Source organism: Zeugodacus cucurbitae, chromosome 3 (assembly GCF_028554725.1).
Source record: "Zeugodacus cucurbitae isolate PBARC_wt_2022May chromosome 3, idZeuCucr1.2, whole genome shotgun sequence".
NCBI classification, from domain to species: domain Eukaryota; kingdom Metazoa; phylum Arthropoda; class Insecta; order Diptera; family Tephritidae; genus Zeugodacus; species Zeugodacus cucurbitae.
Window position 1 is genome coordinate 99,467 of NC_071668.1, and position 19,892 is coordinate 119,358.

The following is a 19,892-nucleotide window of genomic DNA, read 5'->3' on the forward strand; positions in this document are numbered from 1 at the left end:
TGCAAATTGCGAGAGTATAACATGTTCTGTTACACGCGAACTTAGCCTCAATTACATAGCTATTAATACGATATTTATATTAATATATATTAATTTTATTACAATTCATTGTTTTGTTATACAAGTTAACATCAATTATATTGTACATACAAACACTTGAAACATTTTCAATACTTAACTCTACTATCCAATATTGCTTAAGGCATAACTTTCTTTCGACAAATGTGTATATATTTACATAGTACATACAGTATCCGACAAAATTATGGATACCCCACCACTTTTTTTTAGTATTATTTGAATGTTTCTTCCAAGAGTTCAGCAAAAAAAATTGCACATAGTATTGGTAGATACTATAAGGTACCAACTAATAATGGTATGATATTTACCGTTAGCATTTGTTTCGCTTGCAGAATGAAGACTTTTATTTACACACAACAAAAGTATTTATACCGTGGCAATATTTGCCATTTAAATAGGAAAATAATTTAGTTTCTGTAACTACAATGGTCTATCAAATCTGGTATTAATCGAAGGCAAATGACGGGAGAGTACTACGGAGTGATGCTGAGTACAAATTTACAGCCCTCAGCACAAAAAATGGACTTGGAAGATTCTTTATATACCAGCAGGATAATGAGCCCAAACATACAAGTTGGTTAGGAAGAATGTTTCGATCAAAAATCGACAGAGCTAAAAAAACAATCAAAGCGATAAATTTCACTGCTTAAAAAAAATAATCATTTTGGTGTTTACATTCATAGGGCATACATAATTTTGTCGGATACTGTATATTCATATGAATGAATAATATAATAATATATATTCATATATTATGAATAAATATAAATGCATATTTTATCAGTAAAAAATGTAGGAGGGTCTATTGCATTTGTATATACAGCTGTTGTCAGCTAAAAATAGCCTTCAAAAATGTTTCAAAATTATGATTTAAAAAAATATGTGAAATCAACTAATTAGAAACGAAGATATATATTCTCATAAACATATGATAACAGAATAAATTTGTATACAATAAAATAACAGTACATTTAAGAATTTAATTGCCCTCAATAAAGCGCCTATCAAAAGTATGCGTTTCTACATATATAGCTGATAACAGCTGTATTTGACGTATGTGAATTATGTTATAAAATGCATATATGTGTGCTCATACGTCCACAATGGTCTCATTGAAAAGTAATTTCCAATTGTGTTTTAAATATGCTTTAAGCGTATATTTGGTTGCTTTAGGAAGTTATGCTGTTAGAACAATAAATCAAACCAATAAAAAGTGTATCTTATACTTATGTATTTATATGATGGCACGATTTAAGTACAATATTTAGGTTATTATAAAAATGTATAAGTGTGTAGTGCATCATAGTGTATAATATTTTTTTCTACATATATATAAGGGCATTTATATAATCGATTATAATTGTTAAAGCTTTAATTTTTATATCTGGTTTGTGAAATAATTATTGAGTTCCGTATATTCAGACGTCCATATGTATCTTTAAACTTTGGCATTTTTGATTATTATGATATAAAATGATGTTATTTAATAAAATTGGACTTAATACTTTTTACTTTTCACTCTTAAAAAAAGCAAACGAAATCATTGAATATAAAGAATTAAATGAAGATATTCTTTAAATGAGTCGTGTAAATGTGTATGGAATATAGTAAAGTATTAATCATGTATGTTTACTTTTAATTAATAAATATAAAATATAAAGCTTGTAAGGTTTATATGTATGTAAAAAAATCCATCACATAGAAAAAGGCGCTTTAATTTTACATCGCACATTTATAGACACACCTCGATTCAAGAACTTACTAAACACAATAAGATGGTGGCACCTCAAAAATAATATTATTACCCTTTGTAAGTCGAAAGTTTGGATTATCAACTCCTGCTTCACCCATTACGGTAATGGAACGCGGTTTACCACCTAGACGACAAGCAATTGTAGAGCTAACATCTACACGTAGTTCTCGCTGACAAATGCTAAAAGTGATCAAAAATTACTTACTAAATACTTTGTATTTTTGGTACGGTTTATAATAAAACTTACTCAATATATTTTTTACATATTACACCCACAAGTTCACCAACACGATCCTCTTTTAACTCACAGTTTTCACCTTTCAGAGCAAAAACTAAGTCATTGTTATCAGAGGAGTGAAAAACTATAAGTTGGTCACGTCCAGGGCTAATACTGATCGATGTTAACTAGAGATAGAAATATAATATAACGAATATATTGAATTTTTAATAGGTAATTTAATAATAATGAATCTATAAGCCATTTCCATGTGTTCGTATTCTTACAATTAATTCTAAGAAAAAATTATCATATATAATAAATAAAATTAATTTTATATAAATATAAATACATATATATATGTTAAATAAGTAAGGACTTTTTTATAAATTAGTTTAATTCTAGAAAATTGATAAGACTGTATATTAACTTACATCTTTGATGTATATAGAACGATTCATATTTTTAAATTTGTGCTTAGCGCCATCCAGTTTATATATCGTCGTATCTGTTACAATAAAGGCACGATCGGCAGTTTTATTGTGTTTGTTGTACTTCTTAACAAACGAGGAAAATAATATATCATTATATGTTTCTCTGTTCTTTAAGTTTCTAACGTTGGTGGTATACGCTTGATAACCTGTATTATCGTGAGAGTTTGCTAAATAGTCACCAATCCATTTTCGGTGCTGACCCCAATTCGACCGACGACTTTTTATAGCTGCTGCAGCAATTATTTGCAATTGCAGTTGCGGCCATTCACTACGTGGATATTTACGGAGAATCATAAAAGCTCTCCAATAGTTAAAAATGCGTCTTAGTTTTGGTTCTAAATCTCGTCCAGCTAATGGAGGCTGCGGCCATTGGATACTCCGACCATAATCTCGTGTATTTTTGGCATTCCTAAAACGTTGAGCTAGGTCTTGAACATATAATCGTAATTTTATTGTCTTGTATGCCCGCATTATAGTTAACGCAGCCTTCATTTTCTTGTAATTTTGACGTGCAATCCATCCTCGCACCTGTTTTTGTAACAAAGTAACAATATGAGGAATCATTTCATTCCGCTGCTGCTCAAGAGCAAATAATGTTTTAGGCGAGCGTATGAAGACTTTTGTATGTCCGTATTTAACGTCGTTCCCAAAACCTTTTTCCTCAAGCAAAACTCGCACGCCATCACGGTCGGTCCCGGCTCGGAAATTCGGCCAAGTATACTGAGAAATCATTTTATAACGCAATAAGAACTTATCGTATCTCTGACGGTGCACAAAACCAGCTCGACGGACGCGCACATTCTCTAGTAACCCTAGATAGCGAACTTGATGTTGTACACGTTCGTCGTCGAATACAGTAGCACTCTTTATGTCGTTAGGTTTAATACAGCGGACGTAAAATGGTTCTTTTTTCAAAAGCGTATTTATGAGATCTACAATGGAACGTTGAAAAAGTGTTCCAGCTGTAAGGGGTCGTTTCGTTGTTTTTTTTATATCCTGCGCACCTTCGGGCCACATTTCGCTCAAATTAACATTTTTGGAGTGATGCAATAGTCGCTTGAAATCCTGATACAATGTATCTTTATTCTTTTCAATGAATCCAGTGATATTATAAATTACATCACCAGCGTAGTGTGTTATCCGAAAATCTTCGCGATGTTTAAGTTCCTTGTCCATTGGTTTCAATTGTCGACTACTGAAATGAGGATGGGAGCTAAGATTTTTATCCATAGCACTTAAGAGTGTTTCGTCGTTGATTCTACCCACTGAGAGACAAGCCTCATCCATAATAGCTATCATACCTTTATGTGGTTTTTCAATTAAGTCACAGATTATCTGAATAAAAAGATATGATTACGATATGGTTTGACGGATTTTCATAATAAATGTAAAGGGAACCTAACATCATGTAGAATTCTATAACTTAGTCATAACTTCTTCTTACTATTCAGATTTTACAGATTAAAAATTAGGGACACCGATTCACAACTACACCTATTTCTCATGTAATACAATTTTGAATTCCTGCGGATTCGTTAACTCTACAATATATAAATCAAGAACCAATGGAAAACTGTGCACCATTATTATATTGGATGTGTGGCATGAAGGTCTGAGTTTATATGGATACTTTTTTACCGATAGGTAATATAAGTAAATCTCTCAGATATTTTATAGAAATTCGAAGCGAATATTTTTCTTCTAATAATGTGTCCCTGTGCCAAAAACTGGTAAAATCGGGTAATTACTTCCCCCAATTCCCTTATACCTAATATAAAGATGTTCAAACTTCCGGTGGGCTTGGTGGAGAAAATAAGTGAAATGATTATTCTATATATAATGATTGTCGGTAATCTTTATGCCGAATATATGGGTCAAATTATGTGTTATCTTAATGAAATTAAATAAAGAAATAGCGAGAGTATAAAATTTTCTGTTACACCCCATCATAGCCCTTTATTGCTGTTTTAATTTACAATTTGCAGTACAAAAAATATATTAGTTTATAGAATATCCATAAAGATTTTTTTGACATCGATATCGTTGTGAAAATAATATATATATGTATATGTAATGCATGTAATATTTTATTCTTTTCGGATTGGTTCATTGAGTGAATATCAACCAAGGATGGTTGGTATAATCGAGACAATCGCTCGGACTTCCAAAAATGTTGGAGCATATTTTTGGTAATAAAAAGCTTCTCTTACCAACAGACAGCCTTTATAAAGGTGCTAAATATTGCATATATTAGTATATACAAGCATATGCTTACATATATGTATAAATCAGAGAATACAAACAATTTATGAGAAATATTTAATATATTTTTTACCTTGTTATTAAAGTATTCAATGTTGGTCCATTCTACACCTTCTCTTTGGTATTCTTCCTGCTCCTGTTTAAGAACCAGTTCTGTTGAATACATACATTTAAGTAAAATCAAAGGATATATTACGTAAGCTGACTTCGATAGCACATTTCGCTGCTCATTTAATTAAAAAAAAATCAATGTTTTTTTGCTTAATTTAAAAGTTTATATTCTTCAGATGTCTTCGAAAACAATGTCTCAATAATAACTCAAAAACTATTCAACCGAATGGCTTGAAAATTAAATTCATCTTCCTAGATTTTCCACAGAGTGACGTGAGATTTTTTCGATTCAAAATGTATCACTTTTAAGAAAAATATTTGTTTACCTGTTTCAGACAAAATTGAAATGCCAATCATGTCGACCATCAAGGAGTGCTCCGGAAAAATTGATCAAGGCCAATGCTTATATCTCTGGTATTTTTAATTAAAATTATTATTTTTTATTATTATTAAGCTTATGATATGTATTAAATTAGCTATAAATTTAAAGAAGACCTACCTCAAACCATCCAATTTTCATTCGTTCAGGTTGGCGTAACCCCTTAATACAAATAATTTTGTAATTTTGAAGTAAATTATAATTAATTAAAGAAAATAAGGCATGGACGCCGCTCGAAACTAAGAGGTAAAAAATTGTACTCCGCACTCCGCTTTAAGTGCATCTACATTTTTTTTAATTGGCTTTTCTCCACCGCTTTGCGAATCGAAGACAGCAATAGTTAAAAAAGTCTAATTTTTTATACTTACCAATAAATAACTGTTGCAATTTTTCATTGCAATAATTTATGCAAAACTGCTCAAAACTATTGTTGTCAAAAATTTCGAATCCGTAAATGTCTAAAACGCCAATCACTGAATTGAAACGCGCTTGAGTTTTCGAACCACGAAATAGGATTGCTCGATTTATACGAGAAATAATCCAAGTGAATAAACGATCGTATATTGCTTTAGCCAAAGCATCCTTTCCATATTCAGCTTGTGTGACATCGTGTTCTTTTTGCATAACATTACCACCAGCGGCAATAATTCGCATTGTTAACGAATTAGATAGTTCATTTTCTGTTACTTGCAATAATTTCGATGCAGATTCCAAATGCTGTTTATTACTTATAACTAGATCGTCTTCGACTGCTGCAAATAAATCGAAATTAGAAATTTAATGCGTGCTTCTATATTTCTCTTAAAAATTTCCACACCAGTTCATACATTTAAATTCAATATTTCCCAAGTGTAGAATAGCTGCCAAAATCTGCCATATAGTTTGCAGTTCATCAGTAGAAAACCCCAATGTTTTAAAAGCATTGTTTGTGCCTTTATAATCTGCTTTTTCAGAAAGTAATTCCATACTACCTTGATTCATATAATGATATCTGCTAGGATCTTTTGATAAATCACATTTTTGCAATTCGTTATCACTAGCACCACGCAAGAGCTGTGAAATAGTTATAAAATAATTTTGCCATACATTCAATTTGCAATAATGTTTTTTACCTGATAGAAGCTATGAAAATTCCGTTCTCCCGGTTGTTGTTGCACCACCCGAGACTTTTCTAGCAAATAATTTGTAATTATGCCGCCTACTGGGTCTCCTTTATAGTCAAATTCAATATCCATGTATTTTCCAAATCGGCTGGAATTATCATTCCGATTTGTTTTTGCATTTCCAAATGTCTCAAGAATTGAATTACTTTGCAATAGCACATTTTTTACTCTACAAATTAATTAAGCAGTATGCACGATATAATAATTAGTGAAAGATGCATTTTCAATGACAACAAAGTACTTGCCTTTCAATTTCGTTCTGTCCATGTATGTTAGTAACGGCTGCAATATATTTCATAATAATTTTAGACGCTTCTGTTTTACCCGCACCAGATTCACCAGATATGAGGATACATGTATCTTGATGCCGTTGCTTCAAAATCCTGTATGCGGCATCAGCGATAGCATAAATGTGGGGTGGATTCTCGAACAACTCCCGACCTTTATATTTATTTATTACATCAGAGCCATATGTGCCCATTTGTCGATATGGGTTCATGGATACACAAACTTCACCTATGTAGGTATATATAGAACCATTTTGAAACCTGTGCAATGAAAGTAAAACACTTTGAATTTGGTATTCGAATTCATATTTTTGCAAATAACAACAAAAAATAGTAAACACAAACAAAGAAAACGAAAAAAAAGGTATATTATTCTTCGTTGACGATATAACCACATGTTCTAGCATGGCGTGATCACAGTCAATGTGTACTATACTTATAGAAAATACTTAAAGAGATTCAAATTTTACGCTTTTTGGATCTAGAGGAGATACGGAACTGCTTAACTGATTAGAATAATATAATATTAAAATCACAATACTTTTGTATCAAAATTAGTGTTTGTTCATGAAAATGAACCCGCTGAACCCTTTGGTATGGTTTTAAAGAAAAAAAAAAATATTTGTTTTGGGTAATATGCATATCTTTCGCATTTCTCTTATGGTGAACCAACCATTCTTCTAACCTATTTAACGTACGGAATATTTTGAAAATAACGTCGTTTTGTTGGGAATAGTGTCATGGATGTTGGGGAAATTTTAAAATTATATTAATAAATTGAATGGTTTTAGTAAAAATACTAATTTTTATTCTTCATGTACGACTATTAAATCAATAAATGCCTTGAAAATCAGTAAAACCGCTTGTTTAATATTCAACATTGTAGCGTATTTTATTCGCTACGAGTCAATCATCTATGTAAACTTCGAAAATAAAACAATATTCTGGTCGAAATTGGAATAAATTTCATGCATTCTTAACAACGAAAATACTTTGCACTCATATTCAATAAACAGTACAAATATACCCAAAAACACAGATTCAAATACCAAACCCTCGCGCTATCATTCAATTTAATTTAACTAGTAGCAAAGTAAAACGAAAGAAATAAAACTACAAAACTTGTAAGAATGACTCCTAACCATTTTCTTTATCGTTCTCTTTATTTATTTTATTCTCTCTGTAAGTAATATATATATTTAACGTGATGACGCAATTTTGCATGTTGTGAGTAATCAAACGCAATTAATAATTACTAATGCACTGTTATATATGTATGTACAATTTAGTGAAACTAAAGTTAACATGATAAGCTCAACGTGATACAATAAAAATATATAAAGTAAAAACAGTGTTGAGAAACATTTATATAAATATTCTACCAACATTTTATTCCATGAATCGATTAATACATAATCCTAAACTTTTTGCTTCAATTCTCAAAAACCAATGTTATTGGGGACTCGCAGGAAAGCTTTTATTTCTTTAACTAATAAAAACTGAAGTAGGTTGTGCAATGATCATGAACAAAGTCGTATGTTTAAATTCAAAGGGGAGGATTGCAATGACCCAAAATACTCTGCTGAAACTGTGAAGCTCTGATTACTTGCGTCAACATACAACAGTTTCTAAACCGAGAAGACTCTATTTAAATATTAAATTTAGAAGGAGATGATATACCAAATTTAATAAATAAAAATGACATAGTTGATGAGTTATTATTTCAAAAAGTTCCAGTTATTGTATTTTTTATATATTATTAATGATTTAAATAAAATTATGATATACATAACTATCAACTATGAAAAAAAATAGACTATGAACCTTTCCCATTATAAAAGAAATTTTATGGCAAGTTTGATATTAAGTTTAGTTATGCTTTGCACGCACCCATTGATTATACATGGGGCGATTTCCATATAAATCTATCTGACATAATAAGACATCAAACGGAAATAAAATGCACGTATTAATGTTAAGAGGTCCACACAAACTAGGGGCCATGATTGCATGAGGCCTAGACAAAACTACTCACAAAAGTGTAATCACTGCATGTAAAAAGTAGATGAAGTAGAAGAAGACAATTTGAACATTTAGACCATTTGACTTAAAATGTGGACTATATTAGTTTATAAAGAAAATACTCTAAAAATTTAAATGTGAAATTTAAAATTAAAACGGAGAGCATTAAAAAATAGCCCAGTAAAAAAGTTACATATGGAAAATGTACCAAATTTCACCTTAGAAATAAAAATTAATTAATAATACATAAAAACAGTTCAAAATGTGACAGCTTGGACTATTTAATAGTTTCGTGACTATACAAAATAAATACTATAGTACATACACATGAAGCAGCACAATATAATTGACCAAATTCGTTCCAAATAATCTAACGATTCTACAGGTGATTTACAAATGACTTTTAATTATTAAGGCAGAACGCTGTGTACGATAAGATAATTTAAAAGCGTATACGATAATATTCGTTATCGTTCGATCTCTTATGTAAGAATATATACTCCTTATCTACATATACATATTAAACTGAATGTTTGTCTGTATGTCCTTTACAAAAACTTAAATTATGCATTTAGCAAAGTTGTCGTGCATGAGCCAAATAGCAACAAATTTAACTGGAAAATGCAAAGGTAGACGTACTGTTGCCACAAATCCCAAAAATCCCGACAGATATACCTTCCGAAATCTAACATTTGCAGTTTCCGGTGTGATTTGCTTTCGCAAAAACTATCAACAAATCATAATTACAATCGTTGCAAAATGGTCTGCTCACGCGTCGGAAAACATTCTAATTTAAACGAAATGCTGCAATGTCAGAATTTGTTCGAAATTGAATATTTGAACATCAGAAACACTAAATTTGACAGAAAAATGGCGGACAAAAGCATCACGTAGATTAAAAAAAAATGGAAAATGGGCTTGTTGTCGGTACATCATATTTATTGACATCCTGATATAACCAATAAAAAATGGGCGAAATCAAATCACATCCACGCCTACTTCTCATATCATAAAATTTTGAATTACATCTGAATCGTTCACTTTATTATACATACAACGGAAACCAATGAAAATAGCGAAATAAAACTTAACACAAATACTCAATTTGAGATGTGGCGTCACTTGTGGAAAAGTGAAAGCTCCCATATACCTAATTAAAGGTTTTTCAATAATACGATGGGCTTCTTACCTGATAAATCGGTTCAAATGTATATATGTGAAATATCTTAGCCAAATTATGTGAGCTTATAGTCTTTTATATAGTGTACCTTGGTGATGAAATCGCATTAAATTTTATCTTAATAAAATTACATCAGTAATTTGAATTTTTTTGTTTCCAATATCACATGGTATGACCCCTTTAAACAATCTCGCCTGTACGACTATGTTCAATCGTAATATATTTATTTTCGTAATATCACACAATTGTGCAGTTTGTTTTCTCAGTGATGAGGTATGTGGAAAGTGACCTGGCGTCACTTGGTGTTTCCAGTTGGCGCCAAAAAGCAAAAAAGAGGAATAATCGCATAAAGCGGTTCCTACGACAAATATATGTATATATATATATATATATATGTATACATATGCAAATAATATGTATTTTGATTTTTTATAGTCATTTGTTGGCAAATTATATATCACTTTTCAATATGTTATTAAATTAAAAGTTATCAGATTATACATTTACTTAGTTTTTCTAAGATACATTACATATTGACATACATATATGTATATGAGGCTATCCGTAGTTTAAAACCTCTAATATTTAGTATATGGAGTTAGAGGACATTATTGTTAGCAAAAGCGCTTGCACAGACTGACGGACACACAAACATCTGGAAATCATCTTGCGTCAAGATCCTGATCATTTTAATATTTGTAACTACAACTATTTCGATTGTTTCCAAACAACCGTGAATACAATTTTTATACTCTATAGACCATGTTGCGAGAGTATAAAAAGTATACTTAATTATTTCAACAAATGATGATGCAGTGAATTGTGAAGTGAAACGATATTGTTTACATTATTGAAGAGGCAAATGAACTATGAAGTTGCTTTCTTTCTAATTCCACCCTAATGGTTAATTTTGTTTAATGTATGAAAATAGTATTTGCTTAAGGTAATACATATGTATGTATGTTAGCTCTAGAGTATATACCTAAGTATACTGTTGAATAGGCTAAGTATAACACGATAAAAAATATCAATTATAGTGAAATGATAATTTTTTAAATATCTATTTTAGTTATTGAAAAATAAAGAATACGAAACTAAATTTGTTAGATTTCAGTAATTGTAGGGAGATATATATATTAAACACATGGTAATGTTTTGTATAAAGTAATAATTAATTTAAATATTAATTTTGAAAAATGGTTTTTCGCAGAAACATTGTTTGAATTTAAAAATTGAAGATATATTTACAATTTCCATATACAGAGGTAGTCAAAATTATTTACACATTGGACGTTTTTTTCCAAGTTTCACACAAAAAGCTTTCGATTGTTGTTGTTGTTGCCGCATTTTGTTACCAATGCTATGTTGTTGTAAACCTTGATCTATTCCCGAGAGAATGAAGTCGGTTTGGCTAGAATAGCTAGAAATATGGCGGAGAAATAAGCAAATGAACTGAAGACTTTTTTTTTGCGTCAAAAGTATTTACACACAACATGAACTCTATTATCCTGTTCTTATTTAATGATAACTATAACATTTTAATGTTTAGTATAAATTCCTATTCTAAGGCGATAAATTCATCATGGGTTACATTACCATTGGCGTCAATACCAGCCTGCTTCATGGTCCGAATTGATTCAACACAATTGTGCGCTAAGTTAACAGTTAATTTAGACCAAATGTCGGTAATTTCGGCGTTTTCGGTTATTATATCAATTGTACTCTGATATTTAACGTAAGACCAATCATTTTGACTAAAGTTTTGGTCAGGGCTGTGCCGAGGTCAACTTGATTTGCTTCATTTAAAACTTTTGAAGGTAAAGATCCTTCATGAAATGGAGCATTATCCTGTTGTAACATGTAGTCAATAGTTGGAAAAGGCCGACGGACCACTACAATGGCATGGTCATGTGAATTCTGATATATCCGGATGATTTAGGGTCACTAAATCAGTACAAAATCTCCAAAACAGAAGTAAGGAAAATTTCCCCAAAGAATAAAAAAAAAATCAAAAATCATCATTCCCGACTCTATTTAGCGTCTAAGCTGCATTATTCTTCTTTTCACGTGGTAAATGCATAAAGCGTTTACTAAAGAAGTCCTGGAACAAAAAATCAGCCTTATCTGTCCACGACAGGCTTTAGGATGCATTTTAAGGCAAATGAGAGGCATATCGCTTTTTTGGTTTCGGAAGTGGTCTACTTTATGCACAACGTATGTATTTATGTTACTATTTTTAAATGTCCTTAGCAGTGTAGCATCATTGGCTGTTCATGCAATATGCTGATTCGATGATGCTGCAATATTAACAGGACTAATTGTGGGATTTTGTATGACAGTTCCTACTAATCTTCCGCATTCTCTTTGAGTTATCACAGGTTTCCGCCCAATTATCTTTAAATTGTCCTTGCAATACTTCGTTTCCTACTTTTTAATAACATTATAAACAGTATTCCATCAAATTCTATAAATTTTAACTAACTCCGAAGCCTAAACCCGAGTCTTAAACTTAGTAACAGTCTCCAATCTAGTTATAATCGATAATTCCTTTGTTTTCGATATTTTATTTACCAATTTTTATATTTTAAGGCTGAGTTAGGTTGTTAAGAATGCAATAGAATCAAATTACTACTTTTGCTCAAACCAAATCCAAGGATAAAGGCTAAATCGCCGTGTGTAAATACTTTTGACGCAAAAAAATTGTGTGTAAATACTTTTGACTACTGCGAGCCTTCAGTTCATTTGCTTATTTCTCCGTCATATTTCTAGCTATTCTAGCCAAACCGACTTCATCGGAATAGATCAAGGTTTACAACAACATAGCATTTTGTTACCCTGCGACAACAACAACAACAAGCGAAAGCTTTTTGTGTGAAACTTGGAAAAAAACGTCCGATGTGTAAATAATTTTGACCACCTCTGTATGTACATATAAACAGTATTAGAGTATATAAGATTGTTTGTAGATATCCTAGATGATTCATTGTTTTGTATAAAGTAATAATTAATTTAAATATTAATTTTGAAAAATGGTTTTTCGCAGAAACATTGTTTGAATTTAAAAATTGAAGATATATTTACAATTTCCATATATGGGCATTTCCGCCATGTCGAACGGGACAATCGTACACCTTTCAACTAAAAAAAAGTATGAACAAAAATGTTTTTTAATTTTGACAGTAGGATTTTTTAATAGCCCTTCATTAGCTCTACATTTAGTGTAAAGGTTGATTTTGGAACGGTTTTCATTTTCAAGATAATTGAAAAAACCAAGGCATTCGCACGGGACAAAAAATGGAAGTCGTTTTTGGGAACAACGATTCAAACGGCGATGTCAGCGAATTGTGAGGCAATATTCAAATGTTTTTGATTGTAAAATGTTGCGCATTGATGGTCTTTAAAGATGGTATGAATTTCATCCAAAAATAATTTATAGTTTTTTTTTAATTAATTATTAACCACATTCGCACGGGACATGTCGCACGGGACATTTTTTTCCATCATAATATTTATGTTGATTTTGTTTTATAATACGGAATTATTTAACAACAAGTCCAATAAAATGGCTTAAAAAAGTAGTAAATGTATTTATTTATTTATTTTAACTAATATCCAACGAGAAACACAACAAAAATTCTATAGTATGAAATGAAAATAGTATTATGAATGTGAAATACATTTTTTTTTTCAGAAAATGCTGTCTTTGGGTATACAATTTTTTGGATTTCGTTATCTGCCAGACTTTCCCTTTGATAACTGCTCCCACTACATCGACGGCTCCTTGCAAAAAAAATTCTATTCTAATGAAGAGTATTTTAATTATTTTATAAAATCAACCAGGCTTGATAATATAAATTTGTTTTTAAACTGAGAGCAGTTACCTTAAAAAAAAAAATAAATATTTTAGAAAAGCAACTAAAGGATTTCTTAATTTTAGTTAAGAGATTTATCTAGAAACTAATATTTCATGCGTTAACTTGTCACTTTTAAAAGCAAACGATTTTCCCTTACAACCTTGTTAAAATGAGCACTCTTATTTTGATTTGGAAGCCAATAATTTTCGCCAAAATCTATTTGAATAGCTATTTCAGTGGAATTTAAAGTGCGGTTTTTGCTCATCTGTAAATAATTAATGTTACATTTACATACTTAAGTCAATTTTATAAGACAAAAAATAAATTTCAATTTTTAAATTCCACACCTACGATGTCGCACGGGACCAATTTTAAGTAGTTACCAAAACCACAAATCTTCTGATTTTTTAACAAGGTTTTTTTATTTTAATTGTATACAAGTTTACTGTTTATACCCAAAATTTGGCGAGCTTGCTGCTTTTATTTGCGATGCAGTGGGAATAAGTGTTGTTTTTTGATGTCGCACGGGACATTAAAATATAGGATAATAAGAGAGCAAAAACTTACAGTTATTTGCAATCGCATGCTTTCTTATGCATTTTATTTGGAACTTTGTACCCTTATAAAGGTTTTACACAAAGCAAAAAATTATACATGATATGTTTCTTTAACAATTTTGACGAAAAAACAAATGCAGTAGAAAAATCGAAATGAGAAAAGTAGTTCCTATTCGACTTGGCTTTGATATATCTCGTAATTGGTTATGAATTAATTTAAAATTAATTTAATATCAATAAATTTAGATATTTTCCTATGAAAATATGCAAAAACTTTGTAGTTCTAATAATGTTTAATATTTTGTCTGTGTTAGACCTTCTGGCGGAAATGCCCATATGTACATATAAACACTATTACAGTATATAAGATTGTTTGTAGTTATCCTAGATGATTCATTGCAGAAAGTGAAAACAATACTCCGAAAGAAATTCTATCTTGCATTTTTTTCGTTATTGCTATGAGGAGTGGATTAAAAATGTGAAAAATTTGGAAGAGGTTCCTGAATGTAAAGAATGATATACATTCTTATTAAATATCAAAATAGTAAAACCGTTTAGAGTTTTACCAATAATACTTTTTATATAGAATCTGTTTTGATCTCTACCAAGTTTTGATTGTCAACAAATTAATATTATTATTATTTAGTGATAGACATATTTCTTAACAAGGTAATACAGTGGAACTTCTCTAACTCGAATCAACATAACCCTCAAAAAAGCTTCGAGTTATAGAATTTTTATTAAAACATACAATTTTTCAAAAAGCTGTAAAATACAGATTTATACCTAGTTTTAATTACAGTAAAAGCTCTTTATTCGAGGGGTATATGTTCCATAAATATGCCGCGAATACAGAAACCGTGAATACGGGATGGTAATTTATAGGGGATTATAGGGGATATGTTCCTAGGAGACAAAAAAAAAACAAATAGGTATATAAAAAAATGATTTAATTGAAGTTTTTGAACATTTTAACTAATTATCTTAAGGCTTAGGCAATGGTTTGAAGAATTTTGTAATTTTTTCTTGCTTAGCAGTTTTCAAAAGCTCCTTTAATTCAGACTGATACACAGTAGTCGCATTAACAATTTGTCTCTTAAAAATTAGACTTCGTTCCATAGACTGATCATTGTTCATAAAGAAATCCTTCACTAAGATTTTTCAAATTGAATGTCACGTTTCCAGTGCTTGTTGAAGCCTCATCTTCAATAGGTTGTGTTCAGTTCCATGTGAGCCCCTTCTATATCGAAATATTACCAAAAGTTTAAAAATATTGCGAAAATAGTGGAATATTTAACATTTTCTTGTAATAAGATCTATTTTACTTTTTTATTAGTCCATTTGACAAGAATATTGGGTTGGATACATATTGGAATAATTTTATTATTATGTATGTGCTTATTAGATCCGCGAATAAAAAAATTTTTAGTCGCGAATATAGAAATTGGGTCTCATTTTTTTAGTCCGCGAATAGTGAAAACGCGAATAAAGGAAGCGAGAATAAGGAGCTTTTACTGTATTTACTTCGCTTAAGTTAATTTTGTCTGTTGCACTTTGCTATTGTTTTGGCTCTTAACGTCTGTGTCCCATGCCTTTGTTACATGATTAATGTAATGTAAAATTCTGCCTCGATAGTAAAATTTTAAATTATTTATTATGCCCTGGTCAACAAGTTCGATTTATAGAAAGAAATTTGAATGAAATTTTACTTCTATTGCCAATTCAAGAGTTCGAGTTATGGAGAACTTCGAGTTATGGAAGTTTGAGTTATGGAAGGAAATTTGTATGAAATTTGATTTCTAAACGCTCTAAAACGCCAATTCAAAAGTTCGAGTATGGAGAACTTCGAGTTATAAATGTTCAAGCTATGGAAGTTCCAACTGTATTTGCAAAATTCTATATGGTGTATTATGTATATCCAAATTTAAGTTAATTATATTTCAGGTTTTCTTTGTATAAATTTTACAAACAACCATTTTACTCTTACAATATGATTCCACCTAGTTATTTTGAAATACAGATTTTTATATTTAACGAGTACCCATTACGGTTGTTTGAAATACCTAAACGAGTTAGTTATATGTATATCAAAATGATCTGCGTTACGGTCTGTCCGTCCGTGCAAGCGATAACATGATTGTTATTTTAATTATCAAGTTAGGGGTAATTTTTTCTTTCTAATGTGCCTCTGTGTTGGTAAAATTGGATCAAAACTTTCCCTAGCTCCCATATACCTAATATAAGTATTTTCAAACAAACATATTACATATGGGTGATATCTTAGCTTTAAATGAATTACTCGTGCATAAAATGTAGTTTGGTAGCGAAAATGGGTTCAATCAGTTCAGTAATTACCACAGTCCCCATTTACTATACATATATAATGTTTTTTATTATTTGGAATGTATGTCTAGTCCACATACCCCTAATATAATAAAGTTTCCCCAATACCTCAAAATGTTTCAATTCCTTGAGCATTTCAGTTTGCGAGAGTATAAAATGATCGCTTACATCCGAACTTAGCCCTTCAATACTTGTTATTTATAATTTAGGACAGACGTCTATAAAATCTATAACAATTTTAAACTTTGCATGTTTCTGCCACTTTCGCCAATATCTAATGTTTAGTTGATTTCAGGCGAAATTACATATTCTATCTTTTCTCATGGTAATAATGATGAACATGTAAATGAAAAAAGAACATGTTGTGTTTGAATATATTACAGAAAATATGAAATATGATTAATTATTTTAAATTAACAATCAAACAACAATATAAACATATATAATATAATAAAAAGAAAAAAAAAGCTTGCAAGAGAGGGTACTCTAGAAACATTGACGCCGAAGTGGAAACGTGTGATTAGTCCGTGGTCCACTTGCGCTAAAGCGCTGGACACACTGACTTAGATTGAGTTCGTCAAACGTTGGAGAAGAACCAGCACCTGCGCAGTAGCGAGGTCTTTCTGTCCCGCAATGGATCGAAAACGGTGCTGTCGCTTAGTAAGGCTCATCTCTCCGCTATCATGTGTGTTTATTGGACATTGGCACATACGCGGTAAGGCTAGGGATCAAGTCAGACGTTAGTTGCCAAAGCTGTTTGGGGGAAGGCGAAGAGAAATCATCCAAGCACTTCCTCGATCGATGTCCAACATTCGCCAGCACATCAGTGGGCCCATCTTCGGTGAACCCAGTGAAGTGACTGGAATCGACATTACGGGCCTTAGTAATCCTTTAGCAGTTCTGAGAGTGTCACAAAGGACAGGCGAATCTGTTATTGATCTTGTCATTGAGATTACTTTTAATAAAAAATCGCTTAAAGGCCTATGATAGAAAGCTTTATTTAAAAAACTGAAGATGTTTTCAGCATATAATACAGTTAATAAATAATTTTTTTTTTATTCACACTGAAAAGTTAACGTATATGAACGCATCGTTCTTAAGTATAATATATATTTATAAATTTATATACTTATTTCGATTTATATAGTAAGAATACTTTTGAGTTATTACCTTTTTTTTAGGTTATCCATAAATTTATCCATTGTTATTTGATCAAGGAGCACAAAATCACTGACTCCAACTTCTTGATGTTGTAATGCCATTTTAGAAATATTTTCTCGTGAACAGGCAGATAATAATTTACCAAAGGATTATTTTACTGTGGAATACTCAATAGAATTTCCAACCAGACTAAATTTGTGTATTATTTAATATATAATTTTTAAACTGAAAATCAAAATAATGACATCATTAAATCAGAAAAAATAAAAAAAAAATAAATTATATTTAAAAAATTATTACTAAAATGATATACGATCTGACAGTTGTCCCATCAAATATGCTTTTGACCATTTCGGTAATAAATAAAGTGTTTTCTCAATGAGTAAAATATTAATATTTGTCGTATAATGTAATATCTTAATAAAATTATTAAAACAGCTGTTTTTGAATGTATATATATATTTATATAATGTGAAGCTGCAATTTAAAAACAATATATGTATGTATATAATTTATTATGGATTTTAAGCAATTTCGCTTTACTAAACACAAAACGTTTTTCTCTGTATTACTAAAAAACCATAAATTATATACTATATAACAAAAGTCTTTATCTGCTATGTAACTTAATTACTACTACTACTACTACTACTACTACTATTTTCAAATATTGGCCTCAAAACTCCGTTTGTTTGAAATTACAACTATACAGATTGTAAACAGATTTGAATATAAATTAAATTCAAAGAAATGTACATTCATAGAGTTTGTGATAGCATTTTTCATGAATGTATTAAAGCATAGGCTTCGGCTAAAATTTTGGAATCGGGCACTAGTTGTCAAGTCATAAATATATGCATAGTACTAATAGAATTTGGATTTCTGATTAGAATTAAATCCATATCGTAAAAGATAAGAAGAAGAATTAAATCCAAACGGAAATTGGCTTATTGTTTTATGGCCGTCGTTATATTTTGGGTTGCAGAAAATTTGTGTCTTAGAGATTTGTTAGTTTTTGGTAGAATATCCAGATGATTTGTGCATTTTAAATATCTCTTAACCGATAAATTATGATTAAATAACTCTAATTTATAAATATTTTTTAGATCACGAAGTTTTAAGTTTCCCAAACTCATCACTTTTTATGCTAATCTTAAATAATCAAAACTAAATGTATTAATTTTACATAAAGTATTCTTCTGAAATTGACATGCAAATTTTATCATTTCTCTCATTTCATATTGTCAAATTTTCTTGTCACTTTTTATCAGTTCATTGTTTTAATAATTTTATCACGATAAACAATGGATTTATACATAAAATAAAGTATTTAATCGAAAGTTATTTTCCGAACATTTTTGGTGGGATACTGATATAGGTACATTCTTATATACATATAAATGAAATGTGTCAGGTATTAGATGACGCATATGCGTATGGAGTTGGCTTTGAAACATCTGAAGTGCAATTTCGATTCATGAGTATTTGTACGCATAAACACTTTGAGGTGAAATGTACATATGTATATAATATTTCTTATTAATCAGTTTCCTTCACCCAATGATGGAAATATCTAATGATGAATAGGAACTTATATTAAATTAGGCACACACAAATTACACGATACCGAGCAAACAGCAGCGAACCGATGGCGAACGAATATTTTCTGTACTGAATTTTAATAAAATGTTTGACAAATATTAAATAACACCACACAATCGGAAAACTAATATACAACTAGTGCAACTCAAGTAGCAAATGGTTACCATTGAGAAATGAGTCAACTGATTCAGTACGTGTTAAATGAGTTTTGTCGAAATTTAATCTCAAATATTTCTCTCAAAATAAAGCCGCTGCGTTGCATTAAATTAACGCCGTTATTTTATCTTTCAAGGTTGCATTCGATTTTACGATTTCAATTACATATCTATACATATATATATTTGATAAATCCGAATACCATTCATTACAGTTATATGTATATGTACATCGAAGTAATAATTACTATAGAAAGAGAGCATACATTCG

At 30.3% G+C, this 19,892-nt stretch overlaps 1 protein-coding gene and 1 long non-coding RNA gene across 6 annotated transcripts; one reads left to right on the forward strand and one right to left on the reverse strand.

The window, feature by feature from the left end:
- Positions 1-73: 73 nt before the first annotated feature.
- Positions 74-19,630, reverse strand: LOC105209583 (unconventional myosin ID). 5 transcript variants are annotated; one of them, XM_029038741.2, is made up of 10 exons: positions 19,492-19,630; positions 17,874-18,089; positions 6,706-7,008; positions 6,410-6,629; positions 6,125-6,350; positions 5,666-6,049; positions 4,881-4,960; positions 2,486-3,880; positions 2,082-2,239; positions 74-2,014 (listed from the first exon to the last, which is right to left on the reverse strand). In XM_029038741.2, exons 2-10 carry the CDS (start codon positions 17,963-17,965, stop codon positions 1,843-1,845), a joined length of 3,030 nt encoding a protein of 1,009 aa, XP_028894574.1. In that variant the 5' UTR covers positions 17,966-18,089; positions 19,492-19,630; the 3' UTR covers positions 74-1,842. The 5 variants fall into 5 exon arrangements, with proteins under 5 accessions (XP_028894574.1, XP_028894575.1, XP_028894577.1 ...); XM_029038742.1 differs by having other exon boundaries at positions 19,478-19,620; XM_029038744.2 differs by having other exon boundaries at positions 5,666-6,046; positions 19,478-19,619.
- On the forward strand, positions 3,829-6,028 carry LOC128920534 (uncharacterized). The gene is made up of 2 exons (XR_008470614.1): positions 3,829-5,191; positions 5,254-6,028. It is a non-coding gene; the product is annotated as an uncharacterized LOC128920534 (long non-coding RNA).
- Positions 19,631-19,892: the final 262 nt, after the last annotated feature.

Excerpts from the sequence above, each read along its gene's own strand:
- LOC105209583 (XM_029038741.2), bottom strand. The coding sequence starts at position 17,965 with ATGGCATTACAACATCAAGAAGTTGGAGTCAGTGATTTTGTGCTCCTT. Across the intron at positions 7,009-17,873 it reads ATGGATAACCTAAAAAAAAG|GTTTCAAAATGGTTCTATAT; the intron begins GTAATAACTCAA and ends TTCATTGCACAG. Across the intron at positions 2,015-2,081 it reads ATATGTAAAAAATATATTGA|CATTTGTCAGCGAGAACTAC; the intron begins GTAAGTTTTATT and ends GATCACTTTTAG.